Below are 22,728 nucleotides of genomic sequence, written 5' to 3' on the forward strand. Positions count from 1 at the left end.
AAATAATAAAAATTTTTAACAATTGCCTATCAGCTTTTTATGACGATGCAATTATTTTCAATTACATCGTCATCGAATTTCTTGAAATAAATCTGTAAATTGATTTCTTGCTTAAAAATCTAAAATAGTGCAATTATATTTTACTAGATTATACATTTGTGCAATGAGAGAGAAATATGAAAAAAAAAAAAAAAAAAAAAAAAACCCATCGGATCACAAGTATTGATTAAAAGAATATATTTTGAAATTATTTGAAAAAAATGAAAGATCACGCGCGCTCTTTATCTCTCTCTCTCTCTCTCTCTCTCTCTCTCTTTGCTCGTGTTATATATCAAAGGAACCATCGCTCGATCCACACCTGCGTCGCGGTCCCGCGGAGCGGGGGCGGCGAGGACGGCGACGGTGGTGGCGGTGGCGGCGGCCGCGGCCGCGGCGGCGTAGAGGACGGCAACGAGGAGGTACCGCCGCCAGCCGCCAGCCGCCAGCCACCAGCCGCCAGTAGCTCCCAGACAGTGACTCGGCGCGTAACATGTAACCGGTGGCCATCCACCGTGGTGTTATGTCATCGGTGACAATCCCAGGACGCGGAGGAGCCTCGGACTCGGACGGCGGTGCGTGGCGGAGTCGAGGATAAAGTGCGAGTGATCGAGTGCGTCGCACGTCTGAGGATCGTTCGTTCGTTGTCGGAAGGTGTTTTCCGCGAGTTGTCCATCTTCTCCCGACATCGCCCGGTACATTCACCTTCCTCGCTAGCGGCGTCGAGGGGGCATCGCCGAGCTGCAAGGGCCCCCTTGACTCGATGAGTCGAACCGGGTGCCCAAGTGCGATCGTAAATTTGTTAACGATGCCGCAAGTTGTACGCGACGACGAGCGGGACGAGCGGGACGAGCGGGACGAGCGGGACGAGCGGGACGAGCGGGACGAGCGGGACGAGCGGGACGAGCGGGACGAGCGGGACGAGCCCCGATGAGGATCGACGCCCGTCCCCGTTCGGCTGCGCGGCATCGTGTCACGGTTCGATAGCCGGACGAACGCCGGCGGCCTCGGCGTCGACCGTCGACGACTCCGACGTCGGGATCGGAAGCAAACGAGTCGTTCCGGTGGATGTCGACGAACCCACGAACGGCCCCGCAGCCGCAGTGACAGCACGATAATATTACGGTGATTACGATCGCGCTAGGGGAACAGACACACGGTTGGTCCCGGGACCCGGGACCCGGGATCTGGAACGGTAGTTAGTCGATGCGGAAGCTTCATTCGTTTTCGTGGGCGTTCGTTTGCGGGGTTCGTTTCGACTTGGCGAATTCGCGATCGGGACCGCGCGCGATCCACGCGCTACGATGTACGTTTGGCTACCGGGTGTCCAGGATGCACAGTGCGGTGCAAACGCACCGGGTTCGCGCCTTTTTTTGGTTACGTCCAAGAAATAGCCACTGTGACAAAATAGCGAACGAAAGCATGTAAATTTCGAAATCAAATCGCACACGTAGGCGATTTTGCGCAGAAGGAGGGTCGTGCGTTGTATCGCATTACGCGACGATTCGCGATAATTCAATATAGCAGACATCATTAAAGTCATCGCTATCGATCGTTCACAATCAATTGGACGAACGCGATACCGTCGGGCGAGAGAGACAGAGTGACCACCATTCGTTGAATGGAGTGATGAGCGGGGCCCCTGCGCGGGGCACAGTGCCCCGTCGTCAAAGACGCCATCATCATCATCATCACCATCACGACCACCACCATCATCATCATCATCATCATCAGAAGCATCAGAAACGCGTCCGGGACAAAACGTCCCAGGATAAGACGCTGGACGAACCGGAGGAGAAACGGCCAAAAGTTAATCCAATTTTCCTGTGGGCGTCGCAGCGCGAGCAGAGGATCGTCGAGGTGAGATGCGAGGATTACGATAAGCGGAATCGCATCAAGCTCACGAAAACCGCGCAAGGATGGCGCTCGATACCGCGTACAACGTCCAACATTTATACGATCGCCTTGGCCACCGCCTGCAAGAGGACGACGTCGGGTACGGTCGAGTCGTCACCGGCCTCCTCGGTCTCGTCCAACGACGAGAAGGAGAATGGCAAGCGGCATCAGGAGGTCGCGCCGACAAACGCGACGACAAACTCTCATCGGCGCCATCCACGAAAGTATACGGCAAACGGTGCGACGAACCGGAGCGGTTTGCTTACTGGCGAAGGCGCAGGCAGAGAAAGACGTTACGACGAACAGGCGAGTCGACGTGGATATTCCTATTCTCTGGCAACCCGTGACGGTTCCAAGTGGAATCCTGGCGGTCAAGGTTGCTCGGACGAAGATAACGACAACGAAGACGAAGACGAAGACGAAGACAAAGACGAAGACGAAGACGAAGACAAAAATGACGAGGAAGATAAAGATCGCCAACGAAACAAGCTGGAGGATCGTTTATCCAGCTTGAAGAGCAAGGATAGATTAGGCAGTCGAGTTAATTTGGAGAGATTGCAAAAGGACAAGCTGTTCCAACCGCGCGTTGTTCTGGAACAGCTGCATCTGTCGCAACTTCCTGAGAGCGCGCATCAAAATGTCGTTCGCCGTACGAGAACTAAAGACGCGGCGGTGAACGAGACGAAGCGAATAGAAGAAAGTAACGAGCGAAACGAGAAGGACGCCGTTGACGAGGCGGAGGCGGAGGCGGAGGCGGAGGCGGAGGCGGAGGCGGAGGCGGAGAAGGAAGAAGAAGACAGCGGGAAAGCAAGTCGGGTGAACAAGGCGGGCATTCAGGACATATTGAACATGATAGATGCAACGGCCTCGCCCGTTCTCGCCACCGACACTCCTAGCGCTGATCTACCGGTCGATTCCACCAAAACCTATGAAATTCTTAACGATAAGCAATGTGTAGAAAGAAAAGTCAAGGATACGAAGCCCGATGCGAAAGATAGATTGAGAAGAGCGTCGGTATCCAGTTACCAGGCGGAGGTTGTCGACCAAAATAGCGAGATGGACGATAAGCTGGAGGTGCACGAGGAGAAGATTCTGGAGGCATCTTCCGATTGCTCCCTCAATGAGGTGGATAGAAAAATTCGCGTAGAGAATAAGCATATGCTCTTTTCGCCAGAAGAAAATAATACTGAGAAGGCACTGAATTCCTGTAAAATCGCCGAAGCTGACGGCGGGATAGTCGATCGGTCGACGTGCAGATTCAATTCCCTAGTCACGTGGCCAAGAGTACCTCAGGCTCAGGAGGAAGCGCCGGTGGAGGCGGCCGAGGAGGAGGCGCCAGACGAGCCCGGCGAGCCGGCGAAAATCGATTACAACGACAGCTCCAAGATCCTCGACGCTCTGAGAAATACGCCAGGACTCTCAGTGTCCGTGACGAGAAATCACATGCCTGAGATTGGTAAGAATCTGATTGTGTCACCTGCACGGCCGCCCTCGAAGGCGTCTTCGTCGAGCAGGTCGCCGGATTCGCAAGCGGAATGTGTCGAAAAGTTACTGAAGAACTCGAACGACTTTGTAAACGATAATGCTGGAACTCGCATAAACTCGCCTCGCAATTTACCGGGCTTATCGATCATTATACCGAGCTATTGTTATAGAAGTGCTTCGGGTCAGCTGACGACGACCACCACCACGACGACCACCACCACCACCACGACGACGACCTCGCCGAGCACGAAACGTCGTGTTGAATCGCCCGAGAGTACCGTCAGTTTCAACAAGGCCGAAACGTATCCAGAGCAGTTAAAATTAGACAGATTTCCTCATGAAGAGGATGACGACGAAGAAGATGAGGACGAGGACGAGGACGAGGACGAGGACGAGGACGAGGACGAGGACGAGGACGAGAACGAGGATGAGGACGAGGATGACTGCGATTCGCAGGTGTTAGAAGACCTCAGACGACAGAAAGCGGACTCGCTGGCGGCGTACGTTGGTGGCGGCACTGTTAACGCTGATTACTATAACAAGCCCAATTCCAGAATTTCTAATCAGGAAGATCGCAAGACCTCGCTGGAGAACATGAAGAGCGATCCGCCCTGGATCGGCTCGAGCAGAAGCAACGAAGCGCAAGCTAAGTGTAAATATCAAGATCTCGAGCATTTCGACGAGCAAGTCTTGGAGGAATTGCGGTCACGCGGTACCGTAGTTTCTCCTCAGCCTAGTGGAATTCCTTGCTCCCCTGCATCTAGAAGACCATCATCGGCATATCTCGAGAGGCTACTGCCGAGTCCGCCTTGCTCGGTTTCCTGCTCGGAAGACGCCAAAAGCGAGTTGACGTTGAAGAGCATCCTGGCTTCGTCCAGCTGTATGGAGCCGCGAGACTATGAGAGATCGAAGGAGGGAACGTCGACGCGATTCGAGCAGAGTGTCGAGCCTGTTTCTCGACCCGTGCATTCGAGCGTAGATAGAAATGTAAAGAGGACCGGCAATCAGCGCAGCTTCCAAGAACGCCTGAACGTTCATAATCAGGAGACGAGAAACTCCGGCAGGCCAATGTCCAGCGGCGACATCCATAGCACCTTTTACACGATGACGGATCGTATCGCGCCCAAGAGGCCCATGTCCGTCGAGTGGCAGTCAACTGGAGAGAGACAACGGCAGAGAGCCACCAACCAGATTAACTCCTGCTACCAAAAAACCGCCGTTAAAACAAGGAACCACTTTACCGATCACCAAAATCAGATCGCCTGCGCGACGTCCAGCAGCACGGACAAACTCCTGAACCCGGCCAGTCAGTTACGCGAACTTATCGAGACTGTCGGCCATTTGATCCCCGATCCTCTTTTAGTCCCTCGCGATTATTTACCGGGTCTAGCCGCCGCGCCCGCGACGGAGATTCCCAAATTGTTGACCAGTAGGCCCGAGCTGAGGCTGCCCGAGGCTCTCACCAGGCCCGATCTACTCCAGGATCCCGATCTACTTGTGATATCGCTAGCGCATCTGCAGCACGTATTGGATCACGGTGAAGGCCCGGTCTCAAGAGCGCAACCGCGACAACCCAGGGTCGCCATTAACGGAGTTAATGGTATCGTTAACAAGGGATCGTCCGGTCACGCGAACAACAACGGTGCGAAAGGCGGTGGACCTGTCACCGGCAGGCCCAAACTCAGCTGTAAACCGATCGGCACCCTAATGCCGGCGCAGCCGATCGATCTCTCGAGCGGTGCGAGCCGATCACGCGTCAATCCCTATCCGCCTCTACTCAGGGTACGCAGTGGATTGCTCAAGCAAGAGCCAGAAGTCAGTTCCACCGCGACATCGCCGGACGAGTCGCAGCTATGGCACCCGTTGTTCGGCAGGTAAATTTTTTTACATTTGTTTTTTCTTATTTTCCTTATACATATTATAAGATGTCAAGCCTTCCTTGATTAATAACTCTTGCGAGTGAGCAGAAAAAAAAAATAAATAAATAAATAAATAAATAAAATGATTATTCATGCAGAGGTAAAAAATATGAATATAAAGTACGAGTATAACAAAGAAAAAAAACACACTTGGAAATATCCATAGATGCTATTGTAAAATTGTTTACTATTAAGTCGTACTATTATATTCTTATATTTTCACTTCAGTTAATGAAAATTATAACTATATAAGTTTATACGAAAACATATTTTAAACATATTTCCTCTGAAAAAATAGATTAATAATATATAATCTGTTCTGCGTTTAAAAAAAATTAAAAATATACAATTAATGTCAATAGAATATACATTTAAATTAATGCAATCTACTTTCCAATTGAATCACATACCTTTTGAAGTAAACAACTCAATTAGTCATGCTGAGAATTTAGTATTCTATATTCATCAACTTGATGATCAGCTTGATTTAATTTGAAAATTATAGATGTATAACGAACTTGTGAATGGTCGAGATATCATCAAAATAATACATTCGATCGGTAGCGATGATTATAATACATTTTTTGTATCAATGTCCGCGTTGAGTGATTCAATTAAAAGAATTACGTTCGTGCAATATTTAATAGAATTAAATATTCATTCAGATTGTAATATATCCGACGAAATGCGGCAACGTGTAGGCGAGCGGACGGCACGTCGGATATATTTATAGCGAAAGAGGTGAACGGAGGAAATAAATAAAGAAAAAAAAAAGAAAAAAAAAGAAAAAAAAAAAAACAACACGAACAAAAGTGGCGTCGATGCTTTACTTACTCGCGCGCATATAGGCCGACCTTAATAACTATCATGACGAATCAAGTGCACGAAAACAATGCTGTTAATCCGAGTCGTGAAGAAGACGAGCAAAGCGACAATGCGTGTGCACGATTCTGTGACAAGAAAAGAAAGGAGTGGGAGGGAGGGGGGGGGGGGGAAAGGACGACGAAAAGTGGCACGGTCGTTTATTTAACGCAAGAGCCGCGCGCGCGCGCAGGAAATGCATTCTGATCTCTTCCGCATCTACTATTAACACGCGACGCGACATGCTCGCACGCATGCGAACTGCGAACGCATCTATATTCTCATCGCCGCCTGTTGTAGAGCGATTAAATTTATACAATTTTATATTGACCTGTGTGTGTCGGCGCGTCCCACGAGAGATTCGTCATATCGTGATGTTTTATGCATACGAATTGCAAGGAAACCGCTTCGTGGTTTCATTTCACGCGACTCGAGACGCGGAATCGGTAAACTCACGACGATGACATGACGGCCGATTCCCGTCGATACGACGGGCTTCATTTGCATCTTAATACAAAGTGTGCTGGTAGCGCCCGGGCTACCGCGACGTGCTTAACAAACAGACTCCATCATGGAAGTTTGTCACTCGGGCTTGTAACGAGTCGTGATTATTGTATGCGTTGGTACATCGACACTGTTAAATATTTAAATTAAATCGAACGCTGTGAGAAAAAGAGAGAGACAGACAGACAGACAGACTTTGGTATCGCGCCTTCTCCGTCGAAGGTGACTTGTTACATTTTCTCTACGAGGCATCGGAAAGAAAATTAACGATCTGTCATTAAGCGTAATTGCGACAAGACAAATAAGCGTACTTACTTTGTAAAAAAAAAAAAAAAAAAAAAAAAAAAAATGCAACGTGACGATAAAAATATTCACTTTGACTTCCGTTCTATATTCATCGCTCGGTGTAATTTTTTTTTTTCCTTATCTTCTTAGTTGCTCTACAAAGAACAATGGATAATAATAGGACCGATTTCTGCTTAAGAGGTGTAACGCAAATTATAGAGTTGCAAAACACAAAATGATACCAGTTTTATTTGTCTTAACGATAAATCCATAGGAAAATGCTCAAAATTCGTCTTAAAGAGACCAAAATACAGCTTTTCTATTTACTTTCGACTCCTTTAAGACCAATTTTAATTATTTTTCCACGTGCTTATTGTTAGATAAATAAAACGCATCTCAAAATTATTAAAAAAAAAAAAAAAAAAAAAAAAAGGCATAATTACGTAAACACGTTACACTTTTGTTAGGCAAAAATTAGTTTATTTTACCCATCATCTTTTCGCATCGCATTTTTTTACATTCCATTTGACGCTTAAAATAGAATTCTCGAAATTCTACACGATGTACGCCGAAATTTTTGGCAACGCTGGCCGGCGCGCTCGAAACGGTTCGAAGAGTTCCCCTCTCTGGAAATTTCCAGTCTGCACGGCAGACTGTTAATTAGTTAATCGAGACTTCTCTAATGAGGAACGTCTGTTCGAATACGATTGGTCACATTGGCACAACGCGAAATTGGGTCGTGACAACGACCTACGTTTTCGTCCTACGTTCGTTGTCTACGCTTAATAACTCGCTAAGCTCAACGTCGACGACAAGGCTGTGCGGTTGCGCAAGTTCGCATATTTAGGATTCATAGGCTCGGGTATAGATCCGAAGGACCGATAACACTACGTGGGTAGAAAGGATAAGGTTATCCAGTGATGGTATGCTAATTTTCCACGCCACGCCGATCGCGCCAGGGAGGACGTTATTGTGTTCGCGTACGAGGGATCGTTTCATTTATTATATTTAGATCAGCTTGAAAGCTGCTGCGATATATTAGCCTTGAATTGATTTGACTAGACGAAAACAGCGACTCTCATATATTTGTTCTTCAATTAACGTCAATGTTTAATAAAAAAGAAAAAAATTTACAACTTGGTTTATCTTATCCATTTGAAAAATATGCTTATACCGTTATGTTGACATTGTGATAAGGTCTCCTTACAGAGAGAAAGAGAGAGAGAGAGAGAGAAAAAAATGTCTGCATTATATAAAAATATTTACAAAAATATATTTCTCAACGCCACGAAGGCAAAGTATAAAGTCTGATTGTGAGCGTAATAAATAATAAACATAATCTTGCTTAGACACATAAATAATACAAATACAAGGCAAGATGTAAAATTAGTAAAATAATCGACAAGAATCTCTCATACACCTTGCTTACGGAAATAGTTATCGATTCGCCAAGGTAGAGGAGCGTTTCTATAGTCGGCACTAAATCTCCCCGCGTCTCGGTAATGAAACGCAAAGGGACGAAAGGACCTTGCCGGCAATTAACGGAACGCGCGTCGCGACCCCGTGAAAGACAAAGAGCACCGGCTCTCGAAAAGTTCCGAAACGCGTTTGGGATTACACGGTGCTTGATCGCGCGAGTCGGCGTGATGTAATAAACGCGGGTACGCATCAGCGTGTGCTATGTGTGCGACATGCGACATGCGACATGCACGGTCTCGAGAACACAGTCCCGAACGCCCTTTCGCCACGACGGGGAGCACTTGTGTAAATAGCATTAGGATGCTACTCTACGCCGACGAGCGAACGAACGGACGGACGGACGGACAGACGGTTTTAATGAGAGGGAGAGGCATTAGAGGAGGGCCCTCGTTCGTGTCGACGTCACACGACGACACGAACGTTCATCGATCGTGCCACGAACAGGACACGGGGAATTCGAAAGCGCGAGGAGGGACGCGATAAGGAGAAAAGGGAGAGGGACACCGGACAGGAAGCAAAAATCTCAGCGGGATTTAACCCTCTCGTGAATGAACGGTCGAAAAGAGGGAGAGATTAGTTTATTATTCCAGAGTAACGATCTCACCGAGAAAGGATCATCCATATTCGTAACATCTGTATTTCCGAATATTTAGATCTTACTGTTAATTAATTAAATTTGTGTTTATTTAACGTAGCCATTTCAAGGGCTCTCCTCTCTCCGAGATGCGTTCCAGTTTTGTCGAATTGAGAAATTTAATGACTAATCCGACTTTTTTATATAAAAAGAAGCTGGAATTTCGTCGCGAAATTACATCCAACATACATTATAACAACAATATTTTTTTTCTATATTTCGTTGCACAATATTTGTTACATAACTCTCTTGTGTAATCATTCTTCACGTGGCAAACGCGTTGGGAAAAAAAAATTCCGCTTAAAATATGTCTCGCAGCGTATCGCTTTGATTAACATTCAAGCAACTTTGTAAATCAACAGGATGTATATCGTTGATAAGACTCTGCACATTTTGCAAGAAGCGCACGTCGTGTCAAGTAATCAAGTGATAATTAAAAAAACAAACACTTCAATCGTTCTCTTGGTGATGTAATGATAAATCGATATATTATATAAATATATAGTAAAGAAAAGGATCACGTATGTTATCCTTGTTCTCGTTTGTAATTAATTCATATATGTTATTAGAAGATGCAACAAAATCATAAAGATAATTGTATAATTAGCATGACTATGACTGGTATAATTTCATAATGTAATGACAAGCAAGTTTACACTAAAATCATGTAAAAAAGCAATCAAGTATAAATTTAAATATGTAATTTTGAATTTTAAAGAACGAGAGAAAGAGAGAGAGGGAGGGAGAGAGAGAGAGAGAGAGAGAGAGAGAGAGAGAGAGAGAGAGAGAGAGAGAGAGAGAGAGAGAGAGAGAGAGAGAGAGAGAGAGAAAGTTGAACAATATATAACGTGTATAACTGTAACGCTATTAGATCTTGATATGAAGCTATGATATGTAGCTATATAGCTAAATTCGATTTACAAGAGCGGTCACAATTCCGATTCGAGGATCCGGATATTGCTTTTGAAGATTTATAGAGATCGGTCCCAATTGGACAGATCGAGTTAATCGAATACGCGCATATTCAACGTTCCACTATACGCTGTTAACTACGATAATCGTCAACGATATTTCTCGCAGTGTACTGCGTACTCTCGTGCCCGATTCCGTCTTACTCCGCGATGGAATCTGAGATCTCCCGCCATAGAATTGGATCGGCAGGGACGTATCTATCGACAGTTCGGGAGGATCTGAGGGTCAGCGCGATTTATGAGACATTCGACTGGGATCGGCCAATGTTCGCCGGCCCTGAAAGACACCTCGCCCACGTCCACGCCTACGTTCCCGCCGCAGGTAAAGGAAGAAAACGCGCGCGAAAGGAAGATGGGATCGGGAAATAGATAGATAGATAGATAGATAGAGAGAGAGAGAGAGAGAGAGAGAGAGAGAGAGAGAGAGAGAGAGAGAGAGAGAGAGAGAGAGAGAGAGAGAGAGAGAGAGAGAGAGAGATAAAGAGCATGGTCGAAAGTTGAAGGGAGAAAAAGTCGATGGATGAAACACAAAAGCAATTCTTCATCGTCCTTCTCTCTCTCTCTCTCTCTCTCTCTCTCTCTCTCTCTTTCCTTCTCCATTTTGGTTCTTATTCTTCTTCGGTTTTGTACGATCGTAATGCTATTTATCATTCTTCTCTATCTCTCCGCTTTATTCTCTCGTTTCTTTCTTGCGTCTCTCTTCTCTATTTTTGTTCACTTTCATCATCATCATCATCATCATCATCGTTGCCTCACTTCCTCTCTAGTTTACTTCCTCCAATCACATTTCTCTGTGCCTAGTTCCCAGTTTCTCATAGCAATAACTCGCTCCAAGCATTCGCGATCACGGACTTTTCGACCGAGTTCGCAGTATCGCTTATAAAGTCGCCTTGTGTCGGTAACGAGCATCGCGACACAGTGATCGAGCCAGACACTGTGAGGGTCATTGGTCCCCTGGGACTGTCATGAGGAGACCCTCTCCGCTTCCCTCAGTGCCAGTGTACGTAGGTAGAGGTATATATCACTGATGTGAATGCCCCTTTAAAAGCGGATCGATGGATATCACTAGGAAGCGCGCATATACCGCAATTCGTCCCGTTTGTAAAGGGTGATGATATCAAAATTTCATGTATTATAAAAAGCAAAAGCTATTTTAAACTCCTTTTTAGATAGATTCAATTTTTGCTACGCAAAATAAATGGATTGATTTTTTCAAGAAACAGATTTAAAGAAGGAGGACGATAATTTACATTTGATAAAAAGTATTCTCGGTTGTGAAACCAAAATATTGTCGGAAAACTGTAACAACTTGACACGAATGCTATATATGTACATATGTACATACCTCGAAGAGAAAAACTCAATTTATCACATGTCTATGCGTAGGAAATAAAATTGCAACAATCGCATAAAAAAAAGACATCAAATAACTCTGGGGAAAAGTTGGCTACAAAGTTCTGTCGCGTCTGAGCGACGAGGAACGCGGAACGAGAGAACTCGTAGCTACATCGAGCAACGATTGATCGCTCGAGCTCGACGCACTACAGCAATCTAAATTCGTTCGACGGGATATCGGGGATTATATAGTTTCGAATACGTCACGTCGAACACAAATAGGATAAGTGGCTTAAAGATAGGCCAGGTCTACTACACGAAGTAGAAATCTATGCGAGGAGTGCTAGAAATCGATTGGCAAATAAGAGTCGCTCGTTTACCCGGTCAATGGTCTCTCACGAAAGGGACTTGAATCTTATAATGTACTATTTCTACATATATCTACATATGAATATTTTCATAACGATGATATATATTTTAATCACGAGATTACCAACATAACTTGTCTGCCTTTGAGTTTTATTTCGTTTATTAGATACGCTATACACGATGATTAAATATATATCCGGCATCAGACATTCGGGCGCGTAAGTGCTAAATAATGAAAATAGGAAATCAGACATCGATTGTCGGAAAATCCCAGGGACGCCCGACGACGAATAATATTATGAACGGCCTTCAAGTATTTACGCAGCAAGGGAGCCAAGAGGGACGGAAGGAGGACACGCGTGCGGCTACGCGTGCACCACGTGTTCCTGGACGCGCACAGATTCGTACTTCATTAGCACACGCGGCCGCTCTCGCGGATCGATGTTACGCATACTCTCCCGGCGCAAACAATGCCTCGTATTCTCTGTGTTCATTTAGCGCTAAATATGCGTCTCTCTCTCTCTCTCTCTCTCTCTCTCTCTCTCTCTCTCTCTCTCTCATGTTGAAGCGTGAAGATCGCGAGTACAAGAACGAGAAAATCAGATAACTACAATTAATGGCAACTTTAGTGCCATAAAGACACGATTATGCATCTATAAAAATTACCTTTCTACGTCGCATTAAATCTTAAACTTGGAGTATTTTAAGTAGATTACGAGCATCCTCATAGAGAAATAAATTAGGTTAGGTTTATTATTTATGTTAAATTACTTATATTCATTTATTGGTCAAATTATATATCATGAGTGACGAAAATGATTCAAAGGGTTTATTATTAATCGACCAAACTGGTTAAACTAAGCTTTATACTTTTATTGAATATTTAATAAGTTTATTAACAAACGACGACGTTTCGACCTTTGGTTTAGGTCCTTTTCAAGTCTAAAAATATAAAAAAATCAAAAATATAAAAGCAAATCTAAGTGACATTTTTGCGTACGAATTAACAGAATATATTTTTAGACTTGAAAAGGACCTAAATCAAAGGTCGAAACGTCGTCGTTTGTTGATAAGCTTATTAAATATTCAATAAAAGTATAAAGTTTAATTTAACCAGTTTGGTTAGGTTCGATTAATAATAAACCCTTTGAATTATATTAATTTATAACAACTTTGTAATACTTTTTGACACATCGTAAAATATGTTCGCTCCGTGTGATCAGACTTGACTTTAATTGAGTTTAAATATCAAATTGAGACAGCAGTTGAATATCAAAATCAGATGGCGTTTAGTCAGATCGCACATGTGAGACAATTATGTGTACGATACATTTGCGGACGTTCTTTTTTTTTAAATTTTAGTTTCGCCATAGAACGGCCGCTGCGGATCGATGTCTATATATAGCCGACAAAAAATATGGTCGTAGATATGCTCTATTTCGGCTTATCTGAGCACGTTTTACATTTCAATGTATACTGATACGCTATTTCAACACTATTCTTTAGTAATTATTGCACACTACAGACGTAAGATTTTTCAAGATCATTTTTCCAATCCGATAAAACTAAATGATACGTTTGTCAAAATTGGAATAAAGAAAAATTGTAAAAAAGAATGTCCAAACAACCACGGCCACGTGACTCGTTTTTGGATGATTAACGTTATGCCTGAAAGCATGCCTGTAACCATGATATCAGGTAAAGATTTTCTCACGATGACGATGTGGATTCGACCTCTCGCACACATACACGAACCCACACCAAGCCAATTTGAAAGAAAAACGGACATACGTGGCTTATCATTCGTTGCTTTTTTTTTTCACTTCAACGCTGTCGTTGTCATTGCGTCAAGCGTCGCGCGATGTCGGAGACGCGACGATCGATAAAAGTAAAAGAAATGAAACGAACGGGGAGAGGATGTGGGGAAGGGGGATGGGAGATTGTAAAAGCGAGGAACACTTCAAGACAGCGAGCTTAATCGCCGGTGTGGCGATCGTTTTATTAGAAAAAAAAAGTGTACCGCTGTACATAGAATCGAAGGGGGATCCGTCCCTTCTAAAAAAAAAAAAAAAAAAAAAAAAAAAAAAATATCGTGCGCTTAATGCGAAGAAAAGGGACTTACGCAGAAAAAGCGTGGTTTGACAAAGTTTTAATACAAAACAATTAAATCTATTTTTTGAAAAAAAATTTTTAGAGATAAACTGTCAAATGCAGGTGGTTCCCTGAGAAATTGTCTCTCTCTCTCTCTTTCTTACACCACATTTCGTACATCACACATGTGCTGCTAATCAACTTAAATCGAATTACCCGAAAAATCAATTGACCTCCGCGATTGACATTGAATTATCGAATAATATTTGAAGAACGATAAGCAAACAATTGGCGATCATTGCATTGGTATGCACGTGTTGAGTCGACGTGTCCACGTGGCGTTTCTTATTACGCTCGTACGTATATACCTTCTACCCTTTTGTATTAAGATTCACGAACCATTCGGCACCACCGTGAAGCCGCTTCACCCACCCTCACCATTAGATCGATGTATGTATCGACACATATGTGCGCGTATATGTATGTATGTATGTATGTATGTATATATATATATATATATATATATATATGTGTGTGAGCGCGTGGGTGGCTCTATGTCTATGGAAGGCTATATGTTGGACTCACCTCGACGAGCAGTGACGTGGTCGTGGTAGCGTACAGAAGGAGAAGAGAGATGGGAGGAAAAAAACAGAGAGAGAGAGAGAGAGAGAGAGAGAGAGAGAGAGAGAGAGAGAGAGAGAGAGAGAGAGAGAACCGCGTAATCTGCGCACGTGCAGACCGAGAGCACCTCGATCGATCGTCCTCGTCGTTGCAAAGAGTCGTTACGAGCTGAGTACCGGTAGTGTCGCCGCTGGTACTAGGATCCACGTACTACAGCAAGCAAGCCGGTACGTACTCGACGTTTTCGAGTACGCAAAATGAAAGAGAACATTCAACACTCGCGCGAGATTTCTCATTTCATTCAAAGCCTCGTGATTAGTTGAAACGATAATGGGAAAAATCAATATTAGGAAAATTCGATTTAAATTTTTCACGCACCTCTGGTGTAAATTTTCGGAAAGAGGATTTTTAGAAATTAATATAAAAAATTTTTATTTATACAAATGTATGCAAATGTACTACTTTTTAGATATTATATATATATATATATATATATAAGTAATCTTTGAGACTTATTGGATATTGAGAATAAGTTAATGCTTCTTCCTAGCGTAATATAATTTAGACAATAATATACGCATTCCTTTTCAAAGCGACCCACATTTTACCTCGCACGGCTGAACGGTGGCTTAGCTGGAAAGACGATCAGTGACACGAGAAAAAGTACTTAGCTTATCAACGAGTGTGACCTTAATAAGCAGCCAACCTCGATCTAACATCAACCTAAAATACTTTAGTAAAGCGATTTACACAGTTAATCAAACACGTCTAAAATTTAGATCTTATCTCTCCCCCTGCTATTTATATTAAAAATTATAATAAAAATTGGAAACGGAATTTATTTACGTATAATTTTAATGAAATAATAATAAATATATTATTGAAATATAGAAAATATATTGAAGAAAAGATAAAATTAAAATATAAAAATATAGATAATTATACGATGTTATTATTATACAGAAAGCATAAAGTGTACTATCTTTTGACATAAAATCTTTTTGATTTCTTTTTATTGCGTCTGCCATAAAAAATTACATAAATGACCAACATTTAACGATATGTGATGAAATTGCCTTCTATTTTGGTATTTTGTTTATCTATTGTTCATAATCATATCGGTATGTATGATATACATGTATACGCGTATATGCTATGTCTCTGTCTATCTCTTACTTAATTTATACATATTAGTTTATATCACACACATATAATTATAATATAATTTGACTTTATGATCTTATTATCATTATACAAAGTAAACAACTTGTTTAATTCATGCAATGTGATAAACAGTGGGATACGATAATACATAAGACTCCCAATTTTTACCAAGTAATATAAACAGAAGCTATTCGTTAATCACGACAAACGTCCATGAACTCCGTACCGCTGTATTAAATAACTTGGAGAGTGAGCAAGTTATATGAGTGGAAGAAAGTTTTTGACAGAAATTCGGCCATCGAGCTTAATAATGTTTTCAGGATAAATGGCGCAAAAGTTTTTCGGCCGACATTTCGCCCATCAGGAATTCATCGAGCTCTCATTAAATTTTCACCGTGGTGTACTCATACTATCGCAATCATCTCGGGAAATGCCTACTTCTTTTTCGCACGCGCAAAACTTTCCAAAATAAAGTTCGAAACTTCTTTTAGATTAAAGCGTGGGCATCCACATGCGTGCAAACTCTTGAAGTACGCAAATCGGGGAAAATTACCAAAGCAATCTTGCTTTCCAATTTGGTAGATTATTTCTTACAGAAGGTACATCCATGTATAGTATATGTATACCACGTTCAAAAAACTTGATGAAAATTATATTTAATCGCGGCGTCGAATTTTGGAATATTATACACTTAACTATAAAAATCTGCTTCAAAGACCAAATCAAGCTTCAGAATAAAATGCGTTATTCTTTAGTTTTTTCTCCAATTTAATGCATTATATACTTATTGTTATAATACATAGCGCTTGAAGCCGCAAAATTATGAATTTACTGTAATATTAGCTATTTCTCTTCTATTATAATTAATTTAGTTAAATTAATTTAATAATTAAAGTCTCTAGACGAATCGTTGCTATTAGAGATCACAATCTCTTTAATATTTATTAGAATTTCTATTTTTTTCTTTTGTTCAGCGCATAAAATCGACGATCCCTAATAAAAACGATCTTTTTGTTAATCGAGAAATTATAGTATGCTATCGGTTAACTTAATATTTCATGAGTGGTGATGTTTCTTAATAAAAAGAAGATAAAAAGATGAGACGGGTGACCTTTAGCACGCAAAATTTAATCGGGGTCATTGTATTTATAACAAAGTCCAATTGGAAACGTGATAATAAATATTTCCGCGCTACTTAAATGCTTTGCAATTTTGCATATTCGATTATCTGATACATATTCGATAGTCACGTCATAAGCGGCATGAGATTTAAATATATTATTGAAAAAATGTTCACACACACACATATATATATATATATATATATATATATGTATACACAATCATATATCGGAAGGAATAGAGCGGCACAAGATGGATACATTGTATGGAGAATCATAATTTGCAGGGATGAAAACAAAAAAAAAAAAAAAACACTATATAATCAACATAGATAGTCATGATGTCTGCTTTAGCGTAAAAGGAAGAGAAAAAAAAAAAAAAAAAAAAAAAAAAAAAAAAAGAAATGATCAAGATATATTTCACGCGCGAGACGTCCAGGGAGTAAATTTTATTTCGAACGAGCATCCGATGTACACGACGACATTTTCAAGTACCTAGGTGATAATAATTTCGGTGCGTCAATACCAAACTCATTCACCTCCATTCGCGCGCATTTATTCGTTTTACAATAAAGGAAAGAGAGAAAGAGATGGAAAGAGTTTTCCCGCGAGACAAGCATAAAGTTCTGGAGCGTCTTCGATCGGGGAATTCATATTTCATGCCGACTGGCGTACTACACCCGTTCCAAAGAGAGTCGCAAGACGAGCGTCTACGGCGCCGCTACTCTATGAAACTCGGCCATCTATATTTCAAATCATGGCAGGCAAGCGCGGATAGATTATCATCATCGAACGCCCTCGCGAGGAGTATATACACCACCCGTGTCTCGTTATACGAGAAGAAGTCGTCGGCGCGAGTCGGGCGTAAAAAAAAGTTTCGTTCGCTTCAGGGGGGGGGGGGGGAGAAAATGGATCGCGAGACCTAACTGCGAGGCGCAACTTTCAGCCTACCGTTCGTTTCAAGCCGTCTCTGACGTGGCGTTTAATTCACCGGGATTACAAACAACCACCGCGCCGGCCTAACCGTTAATTACGATAAGCCGCAAATCCCAAGTATTAAACCCATCCTTGCCGCGCAGCGTGTATTTTACGCGCAAATTCTAAATCTCGCCCCAAAAAAATACCAAGAGAAGAAGAAGAAGAAGAAGAAGAAGAAGAAGAAGAAGAAGAAGGAGAAGGAGAAGCATCACCGGCGTGACATATTATTCGGAAAAAACATATTCAACGGTAATACGTAGGTAAAATTGCAACGTACATCATCTCTGGCGAATGTTATTATTACGGCAAAAAATCGTGCATATTTGTCCGAAAACGGGGCATAGGCAATCGCGCGCGTCCTAAAGAGACTGCAATTATTTTTCTCATCAATATGAGAGAGGAAACTTGTGGTCTGGAAAGACAGCGTTTTCGGATGTTACGCAATTATACCTGATATCTGTGTAATATCTCCTCTTGCTAATGTAAACGAACGGTGAGTCTTATCTTTTCGAGCTATATTCCATAACGTACATTTCTTTCGTGCACTTTGTTCACTCCGTGAGAATGCACCATATGCCGCATGCGGCCGGGTATGCGACTTTCAGCATCGAAATCGCGTGCCAGTAATTGTCCCGATTATCCTTGCCTTTGTTGTTACATTACGATGTAGGAAAAGCGCTCTCAATTAAGCGGCGCGTCCTAATTGATCTTCCAACGCGTGCACGCAGATAACCGCCTATTCCTAACGCGCGATACGTATAACGGTGCGCCCGTTAACGCAGAAGAAATTGCAACGATGCCGTTCACGTTCACGTTCACGTTCACGAAAGCAGCAAAGTCCACGAATGATGATGCAATTGTTAAGATAAAAATTTGATAAATTCGGCGAGACCGTCCTTGCACGTGTAAAATGAGTTTCTTGCATTATATAAAGTCATTAAAAGAATTGCGACAACTATTTTACAAAAACTACAAGCGATAAAGAAAAATGTCTGTAAAGTTGTCGCAACGCATTTCCAGCGATCATAAATTATACACAGACCATGAGAAATTATATAGATTGAATTATATACATTAAATAATTTGCATATAACGAAGTTAAAATGTAGTATACTATAATATAATAATTAATTTCAGTCAATATCAGCTGATTGTCATAGTGCGTATAAATACATATTTAAGAAATAATAAATTTAAATAGAAATTTAAAAAATAAAATAATAAAATAAAATTTTCTCACACATGTGTTTTAGGAATGATTTTGCAAAAATTATTCTATAAAAATTGCAACGTTATACATATTAATGTGTATGGCATTAATTTCTCTAAACTCTTAACATTAGTATACACGTGTGTATACTAATGTTATGAGTGCAAAACGTATATATGTGATTGTAAGTAGGATTAGACGCGTTCGATTCCTCTTGCAATTAGTTAGCCTTATTGTTAGCCGAACAGCCAACACTGTTATCATGGGACTCGAACCACTTTGAGATTGCGGCGAAATGCTATCGATCAACGGTCTCTAATTGTAAGATCGAATGACAAAAACCATGCCGTCAACCGCGAGGGTAGAAAACAGTAGCGGCAAAATCTTTTGCTGATAGCATCGGAATATGGAGTAAAGGCATTATCATTTGACTTTGTAAATAAAATTAGTTTACTTTTCATTAGCTACGTATATGAGTGAGGGCAGCTCTACATATATATGTATATAACATTGTAATTTTTATAAAATAATCTTTAAGAATAATTTTTGAAAAATTATCTTATTTTTTAAATTTCAATAGCATTTGATTTGATTGTTTCTTAAGTGCATTACATGTTTCTTTAATGTATTATACATATATGTATGTTATAGCTGTATGTATCAGCTGACTATTTTGACTAATATAAATTGATTGCTAATATTAAATTTTAATTATTATATGCAAAGTATTTAAGCTTTCTTTTTAATTTTTAAATTGATTTAACAATTGAACGAATTGATTAATTATTTCGTTAAAATATAATTATTACATCTAATGTTAATATTTGCTATTCGTATTCAATTTATTAATCTTAATTGTCATAAAATATGAGATTTACTGTATATTCATACGTAAAATAATAATAAACTAAAATTAGCAAGTCTGTCTCAACATTGAAATACTATTTCTAATTGAAGCTTCATTTATAGCCATCGTTATCATTCGATACATTCGCATCGTTAACGAAAATACACAGGTATATACCTACGTAGATCCGTCTCTAAATTGCGTAGCCGGATAATTACGAGCCGAAGCTGGACCGCTGGCGCGAATTTGCATTCCATTGTAATTAACGATAACCTCGTAATCTCGCTTACGTGGACACCGTGACGCATACGTTTAGATGACGATTCGACGACAGTATTCGTTTCGCAGCGCACGTGTCGATTTTATTATACCGAGAGATTGACCGAGACACGACGATGACGCGTCGGACAACATCTTCTCCGTCGAATTCTTTTTGCGCTTCTTCTTCCTTCAATGCTCGTGTGCGTACACGTTCGCGTTATCCTCGCGAATATCGAACCTCGCAAAAGTATGCGCATAATTCCACGCCGCATTCGGAGTCTCTAACTGATTTCATAAAGAAACAATGTGCACGTGTACGTATCCCCGAGGAAAGGAAGACCGGAGACGATCCGGATCTTATATCCCTTATCGTACTCCGCTCTTTATCGTAACTCGCTGCTACAAGCTAGACGCGAGTTGTTTATTCTGCGAGAAGCAATAAAGTATATTACTTTGATGTTATATTAAAAAAGACTGCTTATTCTTTCATTTAAGTTTTCATCACTATCTAGACATAAGTTTTGTATTTTCTATTAGATACTAGATTTATTACGCTGAAAATTAGAAACATTTTTTTGATAAAATTATATTTTTTATCGATACAATTATTTTATTGAGAAAATGCTGATGATATTTATTAATAAATCTTTCATAAAAAAATATCAATATATTTTGGCAATAAAATAAATACATCTATAAGAAAAAAAATTTTATCTAAAAAATGTTATAGGATGAAATTTTTGAATGATATAATATTACATCTTCTACACTTCAGTGTTTGTCCATTTTTTGTTGTATCTATGTAAATATTCTATCTAAGTTTATGTTCCTAAGTAAAAATTATTCTTAAAACATATGTGTGAGAAAATATTATTTTATTTCTAAAATTCCTATTTAAATTTATTATTTCTTATATGTGTATTTATATGCATTATGACAATCAGCTGATATTGACAAATTAATTACTAGTATACTACATTTTAACTTCGTTATATGCAAATTATTTAATAATATTTATATAGATTCTATTTATAATAATATTTTCCATCTAGGTATAGCATAAATAATAGAATGACAACTCGATGTATACATGTGCGTCATTCATAACGAAACTAATAACGCAATTCTGTTTTTCATTTTTGCAGCCAAAAGAGGCAGCAGCAGCAGCAGCAGCAGCAGCAGCAGCAGCAGCAGCAGCAGCAGCAGAAGCAACAGCAGCAGCAGCAGCAGCAGCAGCAGCAGCAGCATCAACAGCAGCAGCAGCAGCAGCAGCAGCAGCAGCAGCAGCAGCAGCAGCAGCAGCAGCAGCAGCAGCAGCAGCAGCAGCAGCAGCAGCAGCAGCAGCAGCAGCAGCAGCAGCAGCAGCAGCAGCAGCAGCAGCACTCTTCCTGGCACAGAACCACTCTCGCCTCCTGACCATCGTGACCTTGACCCTGGCCGCAAGTCCAGCGATCCTGAATGGCGCACGGAGAAAGGAACCGCGATGGACGACAAACATCGCGACGCCACTTCTTACGCGGTTTCGGCTATTTACCGAGGCCGTAGCCGTTTACGAGCTACGAGCGACGCAAAGATATGCGGACGAAGAAACGCCGGCCGGCGAGAACCTTTGCGGAATTATTAACCGCCGCAGGATACCCGTTGAAGCGTATCCTTTTCTCCTTTCGCGGTGGTGTAGTCGAAGCGGCGTCCACTCGATTTCCGTTCGTACATTTTCCTTTAACCCGCTGGTAGTCGTTCGTTACTATATCCCCGCTCTTATGATCGTACGTTTAATCGTTAAATTATCTTATTAAAAATATATGAAGTAATAATGATATGAAAATTTAAATATGTTTATTTTTTTTCGAAAAAAATGTTCTGAATTATTTCATGTTATATATAAAGATATTTTTAGCGTGTACATGTATTATATAGATGTATGTATGGATTATCTAAAATTATGATAAAATTTGTTTATATATGCGAAAATAAGCACATGAGATAAAATACGAACGAGACTGACGGTGTGTTAAAAGATTAATTACGACGCGCAATTTTAATACACATTCGTAAATTATATAAAGGCATAAATCATGTGATAAAATCATACGCGAATGTAGACGATAATCGGTTAGTAGAATAGAAATTAGAGGGTAACGTATTTTGACTAAAGAGCTCCACAAACTTCTTAGCGAGTTCAGGTCGAAAATATATTTTTCTGTTAAACTTTTTGTACTGTGACGAGACGTATTATATTCTCTCTCATATCTTTGCAGAACCAATGCCAAGTCATATAATAGGACCAGTCACTATTATCAAAGAAAAAAAAAATGTACACGTCAAACGTGCAATTGCGAAAAAATTATGCAAGTTATTGCTGCGTAATATGGTCGCAGATCAGAACTTTAATACGCAGTTGATTTGCGCGGCGAAATTACAGCGAAAGAAAAAAAAAGTATCTCGTGTAGACTCGTTGATGTAATGTTTTATAAGACTACACCACTGCTTCAACGATATAAACTGCGCGATTTTCTCTCATCGTCACAACTTTGTAGAGACCCTTAACACAAGTGCAATGACACGCGAACGCCGTGATGAGGCTTCTCCGTTTCGTACACGTTATTCGTTTTTTATGTAAAAAGTAGTAAGCGAAAAAAGCGTTTGCCAGTTTGTTATTAA

At 41.1% G+C, this 22,728-nt stretch overlaps 2 protein-coding genes across 4 annotated transcripts in view; one reads left to right on the forward strand and one right to left on the reverse strand.

The window, feature by feature from the left end:
* Positions 1–22,728, reverse strand: part of LOC140675399 (G-protein coupled receptor Mth2) — a 41,803-nt gene that overhangs the window by 14,573 nt on the left and 4,502 nt on the right. The window lies entirely within an intron of this gene.
* LOC140675394 (uncharacterized) lies at positions 452–21,622 on the forward strand. 3 transcript variants are annotated; one of them, XM_072909835.1, is made up of 2 exons: positions 452–5,291; positions 21,213–21,622. In XM_072909835.1, exons 1-2 carry the CDS (start codon positions 1,666–1,668, stop codon positions 21,481–21,483), a joined length of 3,897 nt encoding a protein of 1,298 aa, XP_072765936.1. In that variant the 5' UTR covers positions 452–1,665; the 3' UTR covers positions 21,484–21,622. The 3 variants fall into 3 exon arrangements, with proteins under 3 accessions (XP_072765936.1, XP_072765937.1, XP_072765938.1); XM_072909836.1 differs by lacking the exon at positions 21,213–21,622 and adding an exon at positions 10,180–10,465; XM_072909837.1 differs by lacking the exon at positions 21,213–21,622 and adding an exon at positions 15,080–15,322 and having other exon boundaries at positions 453–5,291.

Source organism: Anoplolepis gracilipes, chromosome 17 (assembly GCF_047496725.1).
Source record: "Anoplolepis gracilipes chromosome 17, ASM4749672v1, whole genome shotgun sequence".
Taxonomy (NCBI): domain Eukaryota; kingdom Metazoa; phylum Arthropoda; class Insecta; order Hymenoptera; family Formicidae; genus Anoplolepis; species Anoplolepis gracilipes.

Coding starts and splice junctions, on each gene's coding strand:
- LOC140675394 (XM_072909835.1), top strand. CDS start 1,666: ATGAGCGGGGCCCCTGCGCGGGGCACAGTGCCCCGTCGTCAAAGACGC. Junction 5,292..21,212: donor TGGCACCCGTTGTTCGGCAG/GTAAATTTTTTT, acceptor TCATTTTTGCAG/CCAAAAGAGGCAGCAGCAGC.